A 25,537-nucleotide genomic window follows, 5' to 3' on the forward strand; every position below is an offset into this window, starting at 1 on the left:
GATGAGTTACCTGAATAATCCTTATTTTTAAAGTGTTACCTTGGGCCATCAAATCTTCCGCAAGGTCTAACTCCTGGTCCGGTTGGTCCAGCAGTTTTGCATTTCTCAGAGACAGAATCTGGACCAGAAGCTGGGTAGGTTTCCGCAGCATTTGAAGATGATGGCCTTTGTGGAATACCTGGTCCAGAAGGTGGAGGAACTTGTGGAGAAGGTTCCGATATGGCATTCATGTTAACTGGCGGAGGCATAGATGGAACCCCTGGACTGGTTAAATGCATGTTTCTATCTGGTCCATGGAGTCTATGCTGCCCATATTGTCCCATCATTCCTCCATAAGAAGGGCCAGTACCATACTGATGCTGCATGGCTCTAAGAGTTGTGACTCTCTCTTGCAAATGAGTTGAAGTTGAATTCATTTGCTCTTGCCATTGCCTCCACTGGGCTTCATAATCCTGTAGCTGGTCTTTGTGTGGGTAAGACTGAAACTGTTCCAACCACAAATTAAAGTGCTTGTCCCATTCTTGGAACAATGGAGCAAACCGTTGTTGTTGCATTTCATAGTGTTGCAACTGCATGTCCAAGGGCATTGTCTGCAGGGGATATAATTAAAGAATCTTAATTCAATTAAATAACACCAGAACACTATTTTGTAATTTCTGATTGCATTATTTTGTGTGTGATGAACTTTGATAAAGCTTTAGATAAACTGTGGTTAAAAAGAAACTTTGATAAAAAGTTAGAACGTCATTACAGTGTTAAGTTTTTAATAGTTTATCTTATTTATTAAAATAAAAAATGTTATTACTGGAAATTGTATAGTGTTCATTTCTGTGAATAATAGTTGACTGTTTAAGCATGTCCCAGATATAATAAACACAGAAGTAGATTTACTGTACGGTAGGGGTGGGTGATAGGACCAAAATATTATATCACAATGTAGTAAATTTACAAACTTTAGCAATTTAAAGAATTCAGTTTGTATTATATCCCGTTTACACCTGGTATTAAGTTGTGATTTTTGGTGATCTGATTACATGAGGTCAGCGCTAAATACAGTGTGGCAGGGCGGAGGGCGGGGCCGGGTCGTGATCCTACGCACCCGGTCCCGTATTAGGCTAATCAAGCCTCCGAGGTATAAAGGTCGACTGCAGGGTGTCGTGCGGGAGAGAGAGAGACCGATAGCAGGTCTAAACGGGGTCAAAAACGTTTTGTGATCAGATGACAAAAACCACATAGAAAAGTGGTAAAAAAAAAAATAATAAACATGTGACCTTGTTGCATTTGAGGTGTAATGCTAATCTGTCCTAAATGCATCTCGGACAGCAGTGAAGCACCAACCCTCGCCTGTCAATCAACCGCTGCGCTACCTGTTATGAGCGGCTTTAAAAGGAAACAACCGTCCGATTGGAACATTTTAAAATGCTGATACAAACACAAACATGACAACTTAATGGATCTTCTTCAGTGTGTTTGAAATCAACATGCATGGACACTTATGAGAAGCACAAACATCTGCAGCTCAGGCTAAAACAAGTAATCCACTAAAATAACGGACAATTGTACTCTAAATGTTGCTTTTGTGCTACATTTCAGCTGCATCTGGGAGAAATATTGCACCATTTTTTCATGCTTTTCCCATCTTTCTTAACCCATTATTAGATTGGACTGACAAAGAATAATACATTTTTGACACAAAATTAGATAAGAAATGCAAATAAACTGTATTTACTTTCGAGATAACTGGATGCCATAAAGTGGTGACATCATGTAACAACAAGTAGTATATTAATTAGTTTTAACTAGGCTTGCTTGCATGTTTCCATATTTATTAATATTTCCATTATTTATTACCAACACTTTTATTTTGTGTGCTTTTGAGTCTTTTACTCATGTCTATAAGTCACACATTTTACAGTAGTTATTTACATGGTTTTTCTCTTGACGCTTGGACTCAGATCTACTTCACGTCTGTTTCCCTCTTTCAGTATTTGCATTAGGCTACTTCCATATTTTACCTAATAATATTATTGTCATTAATAATTGCAATTTCTCAACATTTCTGTAAGTTTCTGATGTGGTTGTGACTCCAAATGCTTATCATGTGCCGTCCGTATTTACAGAATGCTGCATAAATGTATTTACACAGCAACAACGGTGGAAACAACATATCATGCGTGCAAATGTTATATTTGTGGAAATAACGTTGCCGACTGTAGTTATACTGCTGCACAGCTGACAGCGTTCTAATTGTTAAGATGAGCCGGTGTGGTTGCCACATATTGAATCCAGGAATCATTATACATGAAACATTTGTTGTATTTCTATTCTTTAGTGCCTACTATCAGACCTTTTGGTTACCATGGTCCATTTTAAAGTATCCCAAAAACACAACCTGTAATTCTTTGATTTTAACCTGCGATTGTGTTTTTAAATTAGCCTAATTATGCATGAAACCCTGGCAACACTGCAGTTACACGCTGCTGCTGATCTGGAGATGAGAGCTAAAATACGCATTTGTGCCATTCAGAAAAACAATCAAGTTTCACACTTGATTGACAATAATTTTTGTTTAAAGAATATAGGAGAGATTATGAGATACGTTATCAACCAAAATGTTATAAAGTAACTGTATTCTGAATACACAGTTAATATGTAACGCTGTTATATGTATTCCATTACAACCCAACCCTGGAGATCGAATCGCCCTAGACGCATCTTAATAACAGGTGTGAACGGGGTCCGTATGTATAGTGTCAAATAAAGCACTGGCAATGTACACATAATTAAAAAAGAAATTCTCCCCTTTTTGCCCCAATTCCCAATGCGCTCTAGGTCGTCATGGTGGCGTAGTGACTACTGGTGGTGGAGTTGCCTTCGCGTCTGAGACAGTCAATCCACACATCTTATCATGTGGCCTGTTGAGCATGTTACCGTGGAGACATGGCACATGTGGAGGCTCACGCTCCTCTCTGTGGCATCCACACACAACTCACCACAAGCCCCACCGAGAGAGAGAACCCAACGTGACTCTACCCACCCTAGCAAGCTTGACTGGAGTCACATAGTACACCCTGGATTCGACTTCTGACTCCAGGTGTGGTTAGGTCCATAAAATTTGATCCGAATTGAATCTGCCAATTTTATTGCACCCGACATTTAATTGCAGCATGTTTATGGCTTGTAGACATTTTCTTGTATCCATGATTAATACCTGTAAAAATGTGTCTACACATTAACTATCTGTAAGAAACTGAATTATTTAATTATCTGTAAGAAACTGAATAATTAATTTATTTAAAGCAAGTTCTTTGAGACCAAGTTAAAAAAATAATCAGCGAAATTAACATGTGTAAATATTTGTATAAACATAAAAAGATTCAACAATTAAGACATACACTGAACAAGTTTCACAGACATGTGACAAACAGAATATTGTTGGAATAATGTGTTATATATTAATGGAATAACATGTCCTTGAACAAAAGGGGGGTCAAAATCAAAACAGTCAATATCTGGTGTGGCCACCAGCTGCATTTAATTTAATTTAATTTAATTTAATAATTTAATTTAATTTGACCAATTGTCACACATTATACATACATTTCTGCATATACATGGTGAAATTATTTATTTTTCACATATCCCAGCTAAGCTGGGGTCAGAGTGCAGGGTCAGCCATGATACGGCGCCCCTGGAGCAGATAGGTTCAAGGGCCTTGCTCAAGGGCCCAACAGTGGTGTCTTGGTGGTGTTGGGGCTTGAACCCACGACCTTCTGATCAGTAACCCAGAGCCTTAACCGCTGAGCCACCACTGCCCCATTAAGTACAGCAGTGCATCTCCTCCTCATAAACTGCACCAGATTTGCCAGTCCTTGCTGTGAGATGTTACCCCACTATTCCACCAAGGCACTTGCAAGTTCCCAAGAGATCCAGGCATATTTATTTATTTATTTATTTATTTATTTATTTATTTATTTATTAGGGATGCAGCGATCAGATACCTGGATCGGTATCGTCTCCAATACTGAAGCTTTTGGACGGATCGGGTCTCGGTCCGACGAGCCCGATCCAAATCCGATACGGTGTATTAGTCTTTTTAGTTACTGTGACAAGCACAAACAATTACATAAAAGAACCATTAAAACACCATTAAAGTAGTTCATATGACTCATGCATTTTATTCAAAGTCACTTGAAGATGTGCGATAGCTCTGTGAATCACAAAAGTCTGTGTTTTATAAGTAAATATATAATATGCACGTGCAGCGCCAGTGCATTATTGAATGCCACTGCTCTGTTTTCACACACACACACACACACACACACACACACGCTTGGCTATTTTTAGGATTCACTCAATGCGCACATTTAAGCACTACTCATGAACAACATCTAAGATGTAGATGCTCAATAGTCCTGTTCACTTATAATATGCATTTAGAATGGCACCGGAGGTGCATTTTTACCAGAACTTTAAGAAGCGAATTAAACTGCTGTGAACTTGCCTACAAACAGACACACTGACAGGACGTCCTGGAGAGTTCAGAATGTCAAAATAAAAGCGTGAGGGTTTAAAAGTTAAAGGTGCATGATTGAGATATATTTATATTATAATGTATTATTATTCATTTACAAAAGATAATATTTAAGTTGAATGGGTTCCCAAAAAATAACTGTGTGAATGTAAAGTGAGCTGATATCTTACAACTAAATTGAACAATAAAGAGATCTGAATCCTTTAAAAGTCCAAATACCAGTTGAAAAAACTTGATGAAAATGTCATCAAGTTTCAAAAAATGTCAGAAAATGTCTTCTCTACTGATGACTTATACTGGAATTACTGTTAATTTTGCTGCTTCATCATCCAGTATACTAGTTAACAATAATGTTTTTCTTAATAAGCTGTACATTTATATTGAAATAATGTGTAGTTACAGGTTTGTGTTTCTTTACATATTAAAGAGTACACCCAATTAGTTCCACAAAATAATGTAAAGATAATCTAAACTGATTATGAAAAAAACAACACTGGTATTGGATCGGGATCGCCTGATATTGAGATTTCCGATATTGGAAGAGAAAAAGTGGTATCAGTGCATCCCTAATATATATATATATATATATATATTAGTCAGGTCCATAAATATTGGGACATCGACACAATTCTAATCTTTTTGGCTCTATACCACCACAATGGATTTGAAATGAAACGAACAAGATGTGCTTTAACTGCAGACTTTCAGCTTTAATTTGAGGGTATTGAGGGTACATCCAAATCAGGTGAACGGTGTAGGAATTACAACAGTTTGTATATGTGCCTCCCACTTTTTAAGGGACCAAAAGTAATGGGACAGATTAACAATCATAAATCAAACTTTCACTTTTTAATACTTGGTTGCAAATCCTTTGCAGTCAATTACAGCCTGAAGTCTGGAACGCATAGACATCACCAGGGATGAAACCCAGCATCTGGTGATGCTCTGCCAGGCCTCTACTGCAACTGTCTTCAGTTCCTGCTTGTTCTTGGGGCATTTTCCCTTCAGTTTTGTCTTCAGCAAGTGAAATACATGCTCAATCAGATTCAGGTCAGGTGATTGACTTGGCCATTGCATAACATTCCACTTCTTTCCCTTAAAAAAACTCTTTGGTTGCTTTCGCAGTATGTTTTGGGTCATTGTCCATCTGTACTGTGACGAGCCGTCCAATGAGTTCTGAAGTATTTGGCTGAATAGGAGCAGACAATATTGCCCGAAACACTTCAGAATTCATCCTGCTGCTTTTGTCAGCAGTCACATCATCAATAAATACAAGAGAACCAGTTCCATTGGCAGCCATACATGCCCACACCATGACACTACCACCACCATGCTTCACTGATGAGGTGATATGCTTTGGATCATGAGCAGTTCCTTTCCTTCTTCATACTCTTCTCTTCCCATCACTCTGGTACAAGTTGATCTTTGTCTCATCTGTCCATAGGATGTTGTTCCAGAACTGTGAAGGCTTTTTTAGACAAACTCTAATCTGGCCTTCCTGTTTTTGAGGCTCACCAATGGTTTACATCTTGTGGTGAACCCTCTGTATTCACTCTGGTGAAGTCTTCTCTTGATCGTTGACTTTGACACACATACACCTACCTCCTTGAGAGTGTTCTTGATCTGGCCAACTGTTGTGAAGGGTGTTTTCTTCACCAGGGAAATAATTATTCATCCACCACAGTTGTTTTCCGTGGTCTTCCGGGTCTTTTGGTGTTGCTGAGCTCACCGGTGCGTTCTTTCTTTTTAAGAATGTTCCAAACAGTTGATTTGGCCACACCTAATGTTTTTGCTATCTCTCTGATGGGTTTGTTTTGATTTTTCAGCCTAATGATGGCTTGCTTCACTGATAGTGACAGCTCTTTGGATCTCATATTGAGAGTTGACAGCAACAGATTCCAAATGCAAATAGCACACTTGAAATGAACTCTGGACCTTTTATCTGCTCCTTGTAAATGGGATAATGAGGGAATAACACACACCTGGCCATGGAACAGCTGAGCAGCCAATTGTCCCATTACTTTTGGTCCCTTAAAAAGTGGGAGGCACATATACAAACTGTTGTAATTCCTACACCGTTCACCTGATTTGGATGTAAATACCCTCAAATTAAAGCTGAAAGTCTGCAGTTAAAGCACATCTTGTTTGTTTCATTTCAAATCCATTGTGGTGGTGTATAGAGCCAAAAAGATTAGAATTGTGTCAATGTCCCAATATTTATGGACCTGACTGTATGTATGTATGTATGTGTATATATATATATATATATATACACACACACACACACACACACACACACACATACACACACACAGTGCCTTGCAAAATTATTTAGACCCCTGACCAATTTATATTCATATTACTGAAATACAAAAGGTGCAATGATATATCATTCTGTTTGATGTTGTATTTTAAAACACTGGAACTCAAGATCAATTAAATGTTAGGTGACATTGGGTATATGTTGGGAAATATAAAATAAAAAAACATAAAAATAAAAATCTCTTATATATATATATATATATAAATAATATTCAACCCCTGTGCTGTGGAAGCTGCCAGGTTACACAGATGAAAGAAATTGCCCAAACGAGGACACAGTTACTTTGCCATTGGCATCCACCAGTGAATCATTAAAGTTGCAATCATATTTTCTGAATAAAAAACCCATTGTTGCAGGATCATTAATCAGGCTGTGAATCTGAAAGAAAATGTAGACCAAAGAGCATTCCACAGAAGTTAGAGATAAAGTAATAAAAATGCATAGATTAGGGAAAGAGTACAAAATAATATCCAAATGTTTGGATATCCCAGTGAGCAAAATTTGATCAATAATCAGGAAGTGGAAGCTCCACCACACCACCCAGGCACTGCCAAGAAAAGGCCATCCCTCAAAACTCAGCACTCTAACAAAAAGGAGACTTGTGAGAGAAGCCACAGAGAGACCAACAGTCACTTTGAAGGAGCTACAGAATTCAGTGGCTGGGAGTGGAGTACTGGTGCACCATTCAATCATATCAAGAGCTCTGCATATCGCTGGCCTGTATGGGAGGGTGGCAAGAAAGAAGCTGTTACTCAAAAAGTACCATCTGAAAGCACGTCTGGAGTTTCCCAGAAAGCATGTGAGTGACCCAACTGAGATGTGGGAGAAGGTTTTGTAGTCAGATGAGACAAAGGCAGAGCTTTCTGGCCAAAACTCAAAGCACTATGTGTGGCGCAAACCTAACACTTCCTATGCCTCAAGTCACACCATCCCTAAAGTGAAGTATGTTGATGGCACCATCATGCTGTGGGGATGCTTCTGATCAGCAGGGACTGGGCATCTTGTTAGAATTTAATGAAGATTGGAAGGAGCAATATATAAGGAAATACTGCAAGAGAACCTGCTACAGTCTGCTAAAAAAACTGAAGCTTGGAGGAAATTCCCCTTTAAGCATGACAATGAACCCAAGCACAAGGCCAATGCAACATTGAAGTGGCTCAAGAACAAAAAGATAAATGTCCTACAGTGGCCCAGTCAATGTCCTGATCTCAATCCTATTGAGAATCTGTGGCACTATTTGAAAAGTGCAGTTCACAAGCATCACCCAACCAACCTGAACAACCTGGAGCAAATCTGCTGAGAAGAATGGGCCAAAATCACTTTGTCACTTTGTGCATAGCTGGTACATATATATATACCCCAAAAGACTTAAAAGCAGTTATTGCAGCAAAAGGCGGCTCAACCACATATTCATGTGTGGGGTTGAATACTTATGCAAGCAAGATATTTTTGTTTTTATTTTTCATGAAAATATTTCCCAACAAAAAAAACAGTAACCTTACAATAATTGATTTTGAGTTTCAATGTTTTAAAAAAATACATCAATTAGAATAAAATTTGTATTTGATAATATGAGAGAATTGGTCAAGGGTCTGAATACTTTTGCAAGGTACTGTGTGTGTGTGTGTGTGTGTGTGTGTGTGTGTATACACACACACACACAACTGGTCAAAATGTTTTAAACACATTATAATATACTGTATATATATATATATTTTTTTTTTTTTCCAATTGAGAGCCTACATCAAATTTACTTCATTTGATGCAGCTCAGCAACAACAAAAAACTGAGAAACAGGAGTAAAACAAGATCATACCTGGAGATGCGCTGGCTGTTGAATAACTTGTTGGTACTGTTGCAGGATCTGCTGTAGTTGAGCATGTTCTTGCATCAGTGCCTGGTACTGAAAGCTGGCCCTCTGATGCTGCACCTGTTGCCAGTGGGCAGCTGCTGCTTGCAGCTGTTGAAGACGTGCTGCTTCTGCTGGGTCTCCTGTATCACTGATGCTACTGGGCTGTGGTGGATATTAAATCAAAATGCTGATAAGTCAACTTAAATTATAATTTGGTTACACTGCAAAAATGCATTTACTCAGGGAACCAAGGTTCCACAGAGATCTGAAACAAAGCATTTGATGCGGTAATAGGTGGCTATTTCATGTAGGCCAGGGATGGGCAACTGGCGGTTGATATATGCAGGTGATCATTAAAGAATTTAATTTGATTAGCTAATTCAACTTTGATCAAGTGATAAGAGGCATACAGTATAAGAGATACATACACCAGCGCTGCTCTCCTCACAGATGTAAAGGGAAAATAAACTACAAGGGTAAAAGGCATCAAAAGTTTTTACGAAATAAGTGACAGTGCGGGAATCACCAAAGACATCTAATGCCGTTTCGCTCGTGCTTGTGAAAAACGAAAAAGTTGTTATAAGGGGGAGAAACTTTGAAGAAATGCGCGATTGAGATGCCTGACTGATTGTTGAATAGAGAGAATGTTCTCTGACACATGGGAATGTTTGGCCTGTGCGTGTACGTTGTGGTGCTGAAGCGTTTTGTATTAATGCACTGAAATGTTATGTTCTTGTATCCAGTATTGTTATTGATGATAATATTAAGATTTTTGCCAATTGAGCATGAATTTCTATATGTGTAATTATATTCAATTTTATAAATATTGTTTAATAAAAATGTTATTATAAGTAACAACATTTTTAAAAGAACTGCATTAGTTGTGAATAGATTACCCTCAAGAATGAGGAAACTTGAGTAAAGGGGGTAAATGGGTTCGCCCCCTTTGAAGTGGCTCATACCTGATGTAGGCCAAAGTGAATGTCGCACAGTGGCAGTGAGTATAAAACACAGCATTATATGTTTCATTTGGCCATTTAAACAAAAAGTTATACAAAATTTGTCTCCATTAAATCTCCCTTGCGACAAGCTCCAAAATGACAAAATAACGTGAATAACGACTTACATTTCAGTGTCACGTATAGCTACTGTATGTTATCAAAAGACTTGGAATGTAGCGCTCGAGTTATATTGATCACTTCCATTACATTTTGTCATTTTAAAGGTTTACAGCTTCAGTCTCTATCTCGTTCATTATATGGGGAAAATAGTAGCCAGGACATTCTTTAAATATTCAGCTTTTGTTAATTACTTAATTCATCACAGAAATGGCACTACAAACAACTACGCATCTAAAGGACAACATAAAAAATGCACAAGGCAAGCGTACAACCAAATAATATGAACAGCATCATACTTTTGTTTCCTCAGGTGGTGGGGGAGGAGGCGGCTCATCTTTGGGAGGTGGGGGTGGAGGGGTGCTCTTGGGGGGCTCAGTTGGAGGTGGTGGAGCAGGAGCCTGGCAGTTTCCATTAGACGAGTTATCTGAAATCTGATTCTGCTTCCCCTTTTCATTTTTTAGCTTCTGCAAATTTTGAAGGTGCTGCTGGTACCAATAGTCCTGCTGCTCCTGAACACAGTAATTACAGCTGTAACTACAAATATTTTTTCCAGCATTTGACAGCCCCTAACCGGAGCCATGAAAGAAAAAAAAAAAATCACAATATACAACAAAAGTACAACATACAGTAAGATAATCAGGAGCTGAGCATAACTAGGAAAATAAATATCATCCACAATAAAAATGTCCTTAAAAGAATGGTCCGTGTTCAATACAAGTCAAGCTCAATCGACAACATTTGTGGCATAATGTTGATTAACACAGAATAATTATTTAAAGGTGCACTCAGTAATTTTTTTCCCCCATTATTTTTTTATTCTCCTAAAGAAATTTATTGTAATTTTGAAACACATGTATAAATTCATGAGCACTCACATGAGATAAGGACTCTAGATGTATTAGTAACCTTATAAAAGCTGGTTTATTCTACACGGGGGAGGGGCGCCCTCATGGGGGCTGCCATTTTAGCATCAAATGACCATCTGAATACTACACGCTTAATCTCAGTAACCATCTTGTTATTGGACACTTTCACTCTTGTATTAAATTAATCATGGCTGATTGTGAATAGTGAATTTCTACAATGGCATCTGTAACAGAAACATTGATTATGAATTATGCTGCATCCACACCACTAGATGTCACTAAGTCCAATATGACAGGAGCAAAAACTTACCGAGTGCACTTTTAACCTCGACCCTGGCTTATAAGAAAAGATGCAAAAATCATGGTTGCAGTTACACACTAACAATGGAAGTGAATAGACCAGTTCATGAACACTAAAATAGACGTTATTTCAAAGCCACAAGACAGACATGCATATTAGCATGACTTTAGGGTGATAAATCAGGAATTAACCGCCGTTACAGCGTTTATCAGATTACAGGGCATGCCTGCATCATGTCGTCATGACAACGAAGTTGTCAAACTTGATTTATCATTAGGCAGATCATGTTAATATGAATAATGTTTATGTTTTGTCACTACTTCTGAAACAACGAGCATTTTAACGTTTACGGACTGGCCCTATTCGCTTCCATTGTAAGTGCCTCAAATTGAGGTAGTTAACAATGACACAAATGCTATCGATTGAGCTCAATTTATAGAATCCGGAACATTCTGTGACCATGAGAACCCAGCAAATACTCATAATATTCATTGTAATATTCTACCATGTTTTTTAGACATGCCGCCATGGTTTTCTTTGTATAGTATGGTAATACTAAAACAATATGTATAAATGATACATATATGTACTATGGCGTTTCATTGTTATGTTGTAAAGAGCATCAATGCATCATCATAATGTGCACTGGTGAGGGTTTTGATGACGTCTAGGTTGTGAAGACATCTACGTCGTTACAATGAAAACATGCCACAGAATCTTGCCTGCTGAGACATCGACGAAAAGTCGGGCTTTTCATGCGCCTCCGACGTACTGGCTTCGCTAACCTTTGGAGCTGGAGCGGGGGTCTTCGCTGCAGGTGATGAAGGCTCGGGGGGTGGGGGCTTCACTTCTGGAGGCGGGGGCTGAGATGGGCCTCTTGTGGCTGATGGATCTTGAAATTTGTTGGACTGCGCGGCGGCATTACCTGTCTGCCAGTATGGAGCAGCACCAGCGCCGCTGCCGCCGGAGTGGTGCAGCACAGACTGGAGCTGCTTCTGATGCAGCTGCTGCAACTGTTGCATCTGTTGCAAATGCTGCTCTTGCAAACTAGAGAAATTGGATGACGCTGTAATGGTTGGGGCTCCATATCCCCCATAACCTCCGACTCCTCCTGCTGCTGCTGCCGTTGGTGGAGGCTGAGCTCCCCTGAACTGATGCGGCCGCGGGCCGAAGTGTGGAGGAGGCTGGTGTCCTCCTCCGTAACCACCCCAGGAGGGATGCATGATCGTGCCGAGACACTGCGGGCCAGGCAAGGCCTAGCCACCTGATCGCATAAAGCCGGTTACTTTTTGTCTATAACTACAACTATGCGCAAATATGGGCACGATTATTACACGGACTCTAAGTATTATATAAATATATAAACTATATTTGATGTTTACAGATGTGCTAGAAACTGATCATCCAAATTCATCTTTGTCTGAATGCCGTATCCTCGCCGAATTCGTGCATTTGCCTGATTGTGCCTGCGTTATAGCGTGATGACGCTCTTCTACGTAGCGCGTACTACGTCAGCGCGTTTTCTTTCCTCTTCCTCGTGAAGGACGTTGAACGTTTGTGGCGCGTTACTGACACCTGTTGTAATGGTTTGGAGCCTACAAGCTGCATTGTCTAGTTTCGCACTCGAGACGTAAACTGTTAGTTTCATGCTGTCTTTCATTTAAATGTTGTCTTTCAACGCAATTGCTTATTGGAGTCGCTTCATAAATGATGTAAATTGGAAAAGAGTCTGGTTGTTGTTGCTCATAAATACCTTATTGTGATCAAAGTGAAGCCATCTTTACCAGTGGTTAAATTGGCTTTTGTAGGGAGGGGGAGCCCTTATTTACTGTGAATGGTCCTCATTCAAAATCCCGCCGTAAAATGACTTAATGTGTTTTTACACCAAAGGAGCTCTTTTTGAAGTATTAATGTGTAAGGTAGACGAATAGTTATTCAAACAAAGACAAATACTTTACAATTCACTTATTTTATTATAATTTTTTATCTTGAATGTTAACAGGCAGGCAATGGATTTCACCCTCGGAAAATTTATGAAATGAACATATTTGAAAATATTGCAAGAGACGAATATGTAAATGTATTTTTTATTTGTGCAATTTAGAAACGTTGAAGTCCCTTCGCACCTGTATGTTAATGTAACTCTTGCAGTAATTATTTATCATATTCATGCTGCCTGTGTTATTCTGTTGAGTGTTGAAAAACCATCGAGGAGAAACGCATCATGACAAGTTTTAGAAAGAAAAAAAAAAGAGTAAACTCGTCCGCTTTGCGACAAACGTTAGTCGTTCTATACATTTTTTTTTATTATTATTAAAACTGAATAATAAATTAACAGGGAAGTAGAGTTGGCAAAATAAATGTATAATCTCCGCCTTTATTGAGTTTTGTAATGCCTGATAGAAAAGTATCTATCTTTGAGAGCAATAGCTATAATACTTTAGGCAATTGCAGAATAGTCCCATTAGTCACAGATACACTTCAGAAAATTTAATACACAACTATTTCTGGCCTTAAAAGTTACAAAAACCAAATCAATGCAGAACATTGTATCTCAAAAGTAATACAATGTGCCCCCATGCACTACTTAAAGCCCGATGTGGCCCCTTTACCAAAATAGTTAAAAATATTAATAATTACACACATCACCTTTACACATTTGTTTCAGGATTTTACACAAGTAAAAGTAAAATGTTTCAGTTTCATATGAAATAATCTAAAGGTAGAATTATTAGAATTATTATTAGACATCAACAGTGGCCGTTTAAAGTTTCAAGATGTGTTTCAGCTTGTATTTATTTTTCATAAATACATTAATTTATTATTATTATTACTATTATTTAAGACTAGCACACTGACCTAACCATGGTAATGAGGAGCCTTTCCTTCTGTGTAATATGTGTATAAATATGTAATATTATGTAATAAATGAGATAATAATGGGCCCATATAAGTACAGTTTCTGTAGATTTTGACATCAACAACAAAAATAATGTCATTTGATGCATGTCCTTGTACTGGATAACCATGAACAAATCTATGAAACATAAAAGGAAATGCGACCCAGGATACATTAAACACAGGTTATGTTTAATCTATGGCAGGTCGACACTTGATTTCCAATGTAAAATCTGTCCTGAAAGCAAAACCAGTTGAGAAGCGCTGAGATAAAGTTACAGACAGGAGCATATTCGGATATATTCTATCGCTCTAGCCGTTAGCGGGTTTCCATGGTAACGTCGCTGTTACGCTTAGAATTGTGACAGTTTTCCCTTGATGGCTGTGGGCGGGGTGCTGAATCAGCGATTAATGCATTTATGACGTCTGATAATTCCATGTAGCCTGGGTGTCTCTGTGTAGTCTTGCTAATTATTCAGTCTCATATGCCATGTATTTGCCAGGAGTCAGGAGATGAAAAATAATTCAAGTGGAATAACAATATTTGGTGCTGAAGGAGACGGAGCTGAGCTCCGTCAGGGTGTGTTGTGGACCTGAGGAGGCGGAGCTGCGCTCCGGTGCGATCCGGCCCAATATAACCTCTGATCTTTACACTGCAAAGGTGGCACAGAAACTGCATCTGAAGTTGCAATAGTTATATTTACACAGAAGGGCTAAAACGATTAGTTGACGTTATCGACAAAGTCGATGAAAATTTTCGTTGTCGAATAGTCATTTGATCTCATTTAACATAAAACGAGTTCACATTAAACTCTAATGATGACACACGTGAGAGCAGCACTGCACGCCTGAATGAGGAGAGGAAGAATGAACTCCAGATGCACTCTAAACTTTCCAAACAAAATATGAGGGAATTATAATGCAGAAATACAAAATAAGTAAACAGAAGCACTCTTGTGGAATAAGTGGAGTCAGAGCTCTTTAAAGTAAACACCCCAACATTACATCTTACATGCGTTATAGCTTTATTAAAGTTCAAATAATACAGAAGCAGATCATGTAAATAACTGCAAAGTCCAAAACTGGCATTTCTCTGTGCGGTCAGCGCCTCTTCTATGAGTTGCACGAATGTCCCAATCTAAGGGGGAGAGATTGAAACTGCTCCCGGCTGCGGGGACGCTTGATCCTCGAGCATGCACACTTAAAGCAGCTGTATTATATCATGATTGCTCATGACTTGTTGAATCATAATGTTTGTGTCACTGTGTGTTTCTTATCATGAAAAAAATTGGCAATACACAGCTTTATTAATAAGAGATTGTTTTTTTTTTTTTTTAGTAAAAGATGGATTGAAGTGAACAGAAAAGTGAGAGAGGGTAGTCTTCGCCCCATTATACACTGCAACAATATATGTTTTTGATTTGTCTTGTTTTCCAATATAAATATCTAAAACTCCTTAAACTAAAGGAGCTAAACTCCTTAGTCTAAAACTATACTGCAGAAGAATTTTTTTTTATCTGAGAATATTGAATATAAAATAAAAATATCAAAAAATCCTTAAAAAAAAATATGCATTCACCTGAGAAGCTGCATATAAGATATTTAGACTTGCTTTTCGAGAATATATCTTGAATGTAAGTATATTTTGTCTTTACTGCACTCGCCAAAATAAAATACACTTTTAAAATACAATTTTAAATGGAAACAAGCCAAAAACACTTGATAAGAATAGGATATTTTGCAGTAAATTTCTTTACTTAATTAAACTTAAAAAATATATATATATATTTAATTCAGTGAATGTCATTTAGAGGTCTTTTTAAAAGATGTTTTTTTCCTCTTTATTGTTAGTGAGCATGTTTAATACAACCTTTTAAGTCGGGTCACAAGCTGAATAGTCTGTTAAAAGCTAGTGATTAATCGTTGCAATAATCGCAGAATTGTCTAGAAGTCGTTTTAATAATTGTTAGATTAATCGATTATCAAAATAATCGTTAGTTGCAGCCCTATTACACAGACTCCTCAAAGGTGCACTCAGTAACACTTTCACTCTTGGATTAAATTAATCATGTCTGATTGTGAATAGTGAATTTCTACAATGGCATCTGTAACAGAAACATTGATTATGAATGATGCTGCATCCACACCACTAGATGTCACTAAGTCCAATATGACACAAGCAAAAAGTTACTGAATGCACCTGTTGCTTAGCAGGTATAAATGCATTTCCACAGCAGCTACAGATGCATAAATAATGTTAGGAGATTATATTTAAATATACTATATGACTGTTATGAAAATATTTAAAATATAAAATTATGAATATAAAAATATGACATTTTATAAAATTTGAAATTATGCTTTTAAATATGAAATTAAATCATTATATATATGTTCAATCATGACAACAACAAATATTAAGGCTGCTCTGATGCTGTATTTAATTTAAACAGAAACACAGCAAAAGTAGCATCGGAAATGCCTTTAATACTGGGGCTGAGGTAGGTCCGGGCAGGCAATATTTAGTCTGGCTTTTGCGTCTTTACACACAATTATAAAGCAGGCTTTACTTGACTGTGTAAAGACATCTTTTGAGAAGTGTCTTTCGAATTATTCCACTGATCCTAAAAAAAAAAGTTCCCTAAAAAAAAATTGAAATCTGACACTGACGCATTTTGAAAGACGAGACTGTTGTAAATGTATTTTGGCACTGTGATTTGTTAACAAATTATTTTGGCAAAATGATGTACTTTTCATTTGTATTCTCAAGTTTCATTACTATGTGTTGTTTAGCTTGGATAATTGTGAAGAAACTTGAAAATTGTTTTATGTTATTAACCTTTCATTAATTTTGGGAAAGTTTCATATTCATGTTAATTATCCAATCACAAACCACAGTTTATGGCATTTGTCAACTAATTAAACAGTACTTTAAAACACTCCCTGCATCTGAAAAAAAGCTAGAAAATCACTTGTTTTTGTGCTTATTTCAAGATTGTTAGTTGATATTGATCATTTATTGCTATGTGTTATTTTTTCTCATTTCTTTCTTTCTTAACCCCCAGGCCTTTAGATATTTGTACTGTTCATTATTAATATTCCATTTGTTCACTGCTGGAGAAATAATAATAATAAAAAAGATTTGTTTGATGTATTCTACATCTCTGTCTCTAACTAGCATCTCTAGCACCAAAGAACCAAACTGCAGCCATCAAAACAAGAACAAACAGTCACATAAAAGTTTCTTCCAACAGAAAGTGTCTTTTACACAGTGTCTAGACATACCTGAATTTGACATGCACATTGACCATCCTTGACTTTACCAGCCTCTGAGGTCAGCCAATACTGAAATGTTCTGGATACCACTGCCTCAGACAGTCTTTACTAGAAAAACTTTCCTCTGGAGATCTGGCCAATCAGATGGACTGATGAGGCCCCTGTTTAAAAAAATTCCATGGAGTCAACATTTTTATGCTTCATTTAGCATGATGAAGAGAGTTGTTGTTTATGTTTGGTTTACTTCTCCCTCCTAACTAGGCTGCAGTCCCTCTGTAAAATGTTCCTGAATTTCAGTTTTTGTTACATTTCCACAAGTGGGACTTCCATCAGTGTGTCTTTCATGCTCAGGTCACTTTGGATGGGGTCATTTTAAAACCACTGCATAACCAAGCTTAGACAGACTGCCCTTGCAGCAATAGTGTTTTAAAGCTCCAAAAATAAAACTGGTGGTGCCTTGTTTGTTTGTTAATTTAGAGAAAGAAAATTTCATCTGCCAGGTTTTGGATCTTGGTATCTATGCTGGAAACCTTCATCTTTCTCAGGCACTAATGTTTGAGTATGATACATAAAAACTGAATGAAGATAAGTAGCTGGGCTACACAGTATACAAGTTGTTTAACCATTATAAATAGTTTTAAATACCAAATTTGCATAAAATGTAATAATAAAAAAACAACAGATAAAGGACATAACCAGCAAGCAACCATTTCAGATCAGTTTCTGGTTAAACAGGCCAAATGAATTAACCACTCAAACGTGGTTAATTCATTGGCTTTTCAGCTCACCACACAGTCGCTCTGCTTTTCAGCAGCAGCTCTCAACCACACACACACACACACAACTTAGTTGCGCATTTCTCTCTCTCTATCTCTCTCTCTCTGTCTCTCCCAACTGCAGCTCTGTTTGAGGCTTTATCACTCGCCCACCAACACCGCAATCACCAACAGCTGGGCGAGATAATTCTCCCCAGGTGTCCATCCCAGCCTCGCTCCGCACCATCATCGCTTGGCCCCGCACTGCTCGCAACATCACCCATCAACTTAGTCAGGCTGGGGAGCTCTCCGGCCTGTGCCTTACACCCCCCCCCCCCCATTTCTGAAGAGGAACTACTGCCCTTTCGGCCAACCCAGCGCCGGATGGTTTTCCCCACCTCCGGGAAACAGGAACAGCTCTAGGGGAAGGAGAGGGGGAGAGAGAAGCAAGAGAAAGAGAGAGTGAAAGAGATAGAGGAGAGAAAGGAGAAGAAACAAAACTTGTCGGCTCCCAAACACACAGCCCACCTGGTCCTCAGCCAGCTGGAACACCCCAAAAACTCTCTCAGCTCCTTTTAGGTCTTGGGCCTTGGGCAGGCCACAATTGCTGCATTTTCGTTAATTTGGGGACGCACTTGCCCATGACCCAAGTGGAACCCCAGATACGGAACTTCAACCCGCCCAGTTGTGCAGTTTTACAGGTTTGGCCGTAAGCCCCACCCGCTGCAGCAACCTCAGGACAGCTCTCAGATGTTGCATCTGCTGCTGCCAATCATTACTATAAATAATGATATCTTCCAAATGGGTGGCGGCATATTCCGTATTTGGCCTGATAACTTTATCCATGAGCCGCTAGAACATGGCAGGGGCCCCGAACAAACCAAACGGAAAAGTCACAAATTGGTGTAAGCCGAACAGTGTTTTCTCTCGGGATATATGAGTTAAGGGGATCTACCAATAACCCACTCTTAAATCTTTTTAAATCTTTGAAAAACTTTATCTGCAAATACCAGTAGTCAAGTGCCCCTGTAATACAGTTGGCTTTAATGTTCCTGAGCTTGGAGCAAATTCCCGTGTGAGTTGACACAAAGTGTGGAGTTTTTCTCTAAGATCAAGAACCTACTGAATTAAATTCTTTCTGTTTGAAGGCCCCTCCTCCCAAGCTTCAAATATGACGTCCAATGCAGCAGCTCGACTAGGGAAAACCCTGTGGAGGCTTGTGGGACCTCTCGAACTGCAAATAATAGGGGTTCAAGACACTTATCCCAATTTCTAGCATTCTCATGTACAAACTTACGAATCATATTTTTCTGGGTTTTATTAAATCGTTCCACCAACCCATCTGTCTGTGGGTGGTAAACGCTTGTGCGAATCGATTTAAAGGGGTCATGACATGGGTTTTTTTATTGTATTATTATGTTCCCTTAGGTGCAATTATAATATTAATATATTTTTTTTAAAGAAAAACTTTTAAAATCTAGTGATTTATGACCTTTTCCCACCCTGTTTCTCATCCTCTGATTCAAACAGTCTGTTTTGGGGGCGTTTTCCATTTAAGACTTCAGTGTTAACGCTCACTGTTATGATTGGCTAACGTCAGTGCCTATGTATCAATTATTGACGCTCCCAGCCAGAACAATATGCAAGTAAACTAAGTAAAAACACTGTGATTATTCATAATGAATGAAATTGCGCTTTAAAAAGTAGTTTAAAGTTTAAAATAGATCACTTACAGTTTAGCGCCGTCGTTGTTCCCAGAATAGTCGGCACGGACTTATCTTTGAGCAACAGTTTTCTGGCAAAGCCAGCATCATATTGAGATTTGTTCTCAAAACAGTCATCCTTAAAATGTACAGAACAAACGCTTAAGTTAACACTGCCGTGACTGGGACGCCCGCAAAAAATAAACTGCATCCATTTTTCCCTGACGCCTGGATCTTTCGGCAGCTTATTCAGAGGTTTTGTTTGACCACAGCCAGGAACAGCACATCTGTGTGGCATCGTAATTTTCCTGTGCACAAGTAGTCTCTGTCAGAGCTCGCTGTCCATCGACTGAACACTTGTGAGGCGACGGCGATACTGAAATGAGCGTAGTTGTCTTGGCGCTTAAAGCGTAGTTATCTTGTGCTGGAGGCGGTCATATGCAAACGCTGGTACGTCACTTCTAACCGTCACGTCACTTCTAACCATGAATCCAGAACGAGCTGTATTTTGAGCTTGATTAAATAAATGATTCGTTTAGAATGGGGAGGACGTCTTAAAATATTAAACTTGCAGGATGTTTTAATGATACAAAGACCTCTTATATACCAAAAGATCAAGGCAAATTTGGTTTCTCATGTCATGACCCCTTTAATACCTAATAATTTGTATAGTTCACGTAGTGTTTGTGACATAAATGTAGTGCCTTGAACAGTGAGGATTTCTTTTGGAATCTCCACTCGAGAGATAATTCTGAAGAGTGCATCTGCGATGTTGTGCAGGGGCACTGATTCCAGATATCGCATTGCATAATCCACTAGAAATAAGACCCCCTAATCAGGGAGGAAACCTGGGAAACCCACAATGGGCGATAAACTGCTCCAGTATCAGCTTGTCCATGATGTCCTGGGAGCCATGGGGTTCCCTCACCAGCAACCATTTCTGGCAGGCGTCCCGGAGCTGCTGTGCGAAGGTGAACAGGTGGCCTTGTTTTTCCAGCTTCAGGGTGTGGAATTGCTGTTGGCTCTGTTCGAGGGTCCAGCCAGCCTGTTGCAGAATGGCTCATTTCAAATCAGCATAACCGAGGAGGTTGGCTGTGGGGAGCTGTTGGGCTGCAAGCTGCACTTCCCCAGAGAGTAAAGGCAACAGTCAGGCCACTCACTGGTAAGGCGGCCATTCCCACACCTCGGCCGTTTTCTCGAAGAGGTTGAGGTAGGTTTCTGGATCATCGGCCGGCCCTATTTTCACAAGTTTGACTGGCTGGACAGTCAAGGTGAGCTCCGGGTCCACCGCAGCAACCCCCTCGTCTGATCAGGCTCCGGAAGGCCTGTTGGTCCTCCGCTTGGGCCTGGAGCAGGAGTTGAAACACTCTCTCCATTATCACTGTAATGAGAATCAGCTGTTAGAAATTATGTCAACCAGCTTTACGAGCCACACCACTCTCTCTCTCCCGCAAACATACACACAACCATGCTCCCATCACCGCAATCATCAAGAAGGAAAGATGTGAGTGTGTTTCGCAATGAATGATGAATGTGCTCACCATTGTTTTGAATGAAATCACTTCCTGGCATCCATGGGATCAGACCCTATACCAGTAGTGCTCAAAGGAAAGGTCAATCATTATATTTGAAATGATGCAAAAATGTCTAATGGAATATGTCCCTTATCATTTATTCAGTATGATGGGTTCGATTTCAGGGAACATGAACATTTGGATGCAATTTGCTATTTCCTGTGTTAATATGTTTTGAGGGGACCAAAGGTATATGCTTTATCCATTGAAAAAAAAAAATTGGTCGACCACTAATCTAAATATTGAGAGTCGCATCCTCTTCGCATCTGGTTATGGCACATTTACAAAATCAAGGATTAGGACTTGATTATATATCAAATAGTCCATGAACATAGGATTTGAACTAAAATGGTATTACTTAAAAATACATTATAAACACTCCCTGCTAATTCAGAGTCTGGGGTAAGGAGAGTGTGGGCTAGGATTTAAAAAAACGTCAAGTCTACATCTAGAGATGCAAGGGTGCACCTTGTGCGATTCTATTGGACTCCTACACACCCCCCTGCTGGCGATGCCAATCAGAAGATGGGGACACAACCCATATATTTTGGTGGTGTGTAAAGATCCAAGAATTTTGGTTGAGGGTTCAGAGTTTGTGTGTGACATATTGGGCACTCAAATTTAATTTTGCCACAGAAAAATACTGCCTATAGGCAATGGGGCAGTCATTAATATAGGGGAATTTCAAGAGTGGTATACAGAGATGGGAGGGTAACAGCATTTGAAGAAATGTCATATAGAAGGCTAGGCAACCTGGGTTTATTCAATAAAACATTAGGCAGCTATTTAGCCTTTTTAGAAGGCTCTTAGGAAGGGGCAGTGGAGAGAGATCTGTTGTGATAAATGTGTGTGATTATTTATATATGTATATACATATATCTATTTATTTATTTTTTGTTCTGCGTGTATACTCAGGCTTTGACCACAGGGATACTTGTTGAGGGTCAGGGTGGGGTTGGGGATTGGGAGGGGTAGGGAAATAACAGGGTTTAGGGGGGATAATGTTTGACTCTGTGCATGTATATTTTGCTTTGTTATGTGTGATGTTTGAAAATCAACCAATAAAAATGTTAATCTGAAAACAAAAGCATTATAAACAAATGACATGGTGCAATATTGAGGTGAAATTTACATTTGTTTCAAGATTTAAACAGTTGAGGATTCTGTACGTGTAGAGGGTGTAGGTTTAAGCTTAATCCACATATCACAAGATACATCATGCAATGAACACATAGCATGCAATGAATTTGGGCTGTTTTGACATCTGCAAAGGAGTGGCATTGCTCAAGCATGCATGGAAACCATGAAGAGGAGGAGGATATCCAGTCTGCTGTGTGCATGAGTTCCTGTTTTGGGACTTCACAGTGGCCCTTACTTTTTCTATTTAAAGTCCACAGGATATTGTGAAGAATTCTTCAGGTGTAATGGAGGAAGAATTGTATCCTGTGTTCACACGGAGTTAACTCACATTTCGCTTTAATGACATTTACAGATTTGATATGTTACTCAATCAGTTAATAGGATCTCTACTTGCACATCTACTATGTTACATAAGAACTATGTTACATCTTAAAGGAATAGTCCCCCCCCTTTCCATACAATGAAAGCAAATAGTGACAAAAGCACAAAACACTATTCAACATGGCAGTGTAGTACTCCTGAAAAAGGAGAATAATGAGAGAATTAACAACTTGGATGCAATGCTTCACCAATGGAGCTTTATCTGAAATGAAAAGCATCACGAGTGTTCTCTCACACACAGCGACACGAGCATGCAGGTGCGTAATGGAACATCAAATTACGCACACATAACAGAACATTATGTAAAACATACACTCCTATGAACAATGAATATAACAACTTATAGCATCTAATGGTTATAATTTGAATTGCCAAAGAAAACTGTATAAACTCAATAACTTGAATTACTGTATCTCTATTTTAATCTACAAATAAAGTGATAGTTCTATAACTCTTGTCTGTCTCCATTCATCTCATGACAGTGTACTGCTTCCTAATTAATTATTTGCCTCGGTAAATACCTTTGAATGCACAAGAATTATTTATTTTCAGTATACAACACTCTCCTCCACAAAATAATATGTCGTCCTGACATCAAGGCACATTAGTATAAATCACCATTACCTTTAGTTAAATCACTTAACCCTTTTAAATTCACTTTACATTTGTAGAACAGTAACATGTCACAAACACTAGGCTGCATCACACATTTCACATTACTAAAACAAACACTTTTTAAATAATTACACTTTATGTTCACTTTTTAAAGACAGTCCTTGTTGGCTGATTAACAGCATTATTTGGCTCAAGTGCAATGGACTAGTGTTCATGTTCATTTTGAAAAACAGTCCATATACTTTTTTTTAAAATAACAGTCCTTTGTATCAGCAAAAGTTTTTGCCATCAACAAATTAAATGGTGTATGTTTGAATTGTTCTGCATGATGGCTATTCATAAAATTACAGTCCTTACAACGCCATATGTGATCAGTTAATTTAGAAGTTTTTCTGGGATTTCAGTTCACAGTGAATAACAGACAGGTGAGGGCTGAGGATAGTAAAGCTGCATTGACACCCAAGAAGTCACAGTTGATGTCCATGTAAGTTCAAAGTGTGGGTAGCACTCTTCACTTGCTATTTGCACATTATAGCATGAAGGACTTCCAAGGTTATCATAAGTAAACCTATTTGGTGACTGTCGTTGTATTGCAGAGAACTAATAGCTTCTCTATCCCTGCTTGGTCCTGGTACCTGATTCCAGTGCTTGGAATGGTTCCTCTATAGGTAAGTTTTGTTCTTCATCTGTTAAGTTCACTGGTTCTTTTATCCATTTGTTTTCAAGAAGGTCAGGCATATTTTCTTTTGCAGGAGAATAGACAGGTGCTGGTACATCTTGTCCTAATTCAGCAAAAGATGGCAGTGTTGTCCACTCATGCATGGGTTCAGAAGGATCTGATGAATCCTCAAGAGGAGGTGACTGTTGTGGTAGGGTTTCCTCTTCACTCTGGTTATGACCATCTGGCTGTATACTCAACTGGTAGGACTCTACTTGGAAATAGTATTCATTTTTAACACTCACTGTAATTCTCTGACACACTTTCTTCCCCCCTCTCAGCAGATGGCGTGGTGTTCTTTATCGGTACATTTGCTTTGGTTTAGTTGCTTGGGGGGAATCAAAATATAAGAGGTAAGAGATCACATGGTAAGAGAAGGTTATGATGCAACACTCTTGATCTTCCTTTACCCTGCTCAGACTTCACTTCATAAATTGGAACATCATCAGCAACGATGTGGACTTGGTCTTCACAATTATTCCTGAGTTTTCCAGGTCCTCCTCTTGGGGTCAGGTTCTTACAAGGACTCTGCATCCTGGATTTAGATCAGTTCATATTACCATGTTGTCATAATTACTTTTGTTTCTTTCACTGGACTTTTTTGCATGTTCTTTGGCGATATCTTGGGCCTCTTGCATTCTTTTTTCCACTTTTACATGTATTCACTTTGACTTTGAGTTGAGCCCAAAGAGTGCAACGATGGAGAGTCTTACAAGAGGTGGAAAGTTGAGAAACCGGTAACTTCACACTTGGTACAGTTATAGGCATATATTATCTTGTTCAGTGACTCTTTCCAGTTTGATTTCTGTTTCTCTGTCAGGGTTTTCTGTATTTGCAACAATGTTCGGTTAAATCTTTCCATCTGCCCATTTCCTTGAGGGTGGTAGGGAGTGGTCCTTGAACCGGTGATGCCACCAAACATTTGGAGTTCCATGAAGAGTTGATTTTCAAATTCACCACCTTGGTCATGGTGTATTCTGGTTGGGAACCCGAACTTCAGTGTGAAATCATTGAAGAGTCAGTCAGCCACTGTTTTTTCAGATTTTGAGATTGTTGCCTAGGCCTGGGTGAATCTTGTGAAGTGGTCAATGATGACACGTATATATTCATATCCTCCCTTACATTTGTCCAAGTGAATAAAATCGACTGACACAAGTTCAAATGGGCAGGTTGTTGTAATGGTCTTTAGGGGTTCTCTTGTCTCTCGGCATGGTTTCTTTTGTTTAATGCAGGAGCAGTAAATGTAAGGCCAGAAGAAGCAATCTCTGATCAGGCTTGTGGTGTGGTCAACACCCTGATGTCCAAGCTCGTCATGCAGTTCCTTTTGAACAGTTTTCTTACATTTTGCAGCCAATAAAAGCTGTATCTTCTGAGATGCTTTTACTGTGTAAAATGTTATGCTTATCCAGCATCAGATTATCCCATTTTCGCCTTTGGATATTTCACTCGCTGACTGCCACTTCCTAGCTAATTACCAACT

At 38.8% G+C, this 25,537-nt stretch overlaps 1 protein-coding gene across 4 annotated transcripts in view; it reads right to left on the bottom strand.

Annotated features, from left to right (window-relative positions):
* LOC127624166 (YLP motif-containing protein 1-like) overlaps positions 1-12,468 on the bottom strand; it is a 63,438-nt gene extending 50,970 nt beyond the window's left edge. For 3 of the 4 annotated variants that reach the window (XM_052098860.1, XM_052098858.1, XM_052098857.1), the window contains exons 1-4: positions 11,720-12,468; positions 10,127-10,339; positions 8,674-8,871; positions 40-590 (exon numbers count right to left, since the gene is read on the bottom strand). In XM_052098860.1, the coding sequence (XP_051954820.1) occupies positions 40-590; positions 8,674-8,871; positions 10,127-10,339; positions 11,720-12,220 (1,463 nt within the window). In that variant the 5' untranslated portion in view covers positions 12,221-12,468. The remainder of the gene's footprint in view (positions 1-39; positions 591-8,673; positions 8,872-10,126; positions 10,340-11,719) is intronic. The other variant, XM_052098859.1, reaches the window with a different exon arrangement.
* Positions 12,469-25,537: the final 13,069 nt, after the last annotated feature.

This window comes from Xyrauchen texanus, chromosome 30 (genome assembly GCF_025860055.1).
Source record: "Xyrauchen texanus isolate HMW12.3.18 chromosome 30, RBS_HiC_50CHRs, whole genome shotgun sequence".
Lineage (NCBI taxonomy): Eukaryota > Metazoa > Chordata > Actinopteri > Cypriniformes > Catostomidae > Xyrauchen > Xyrauchen texanus.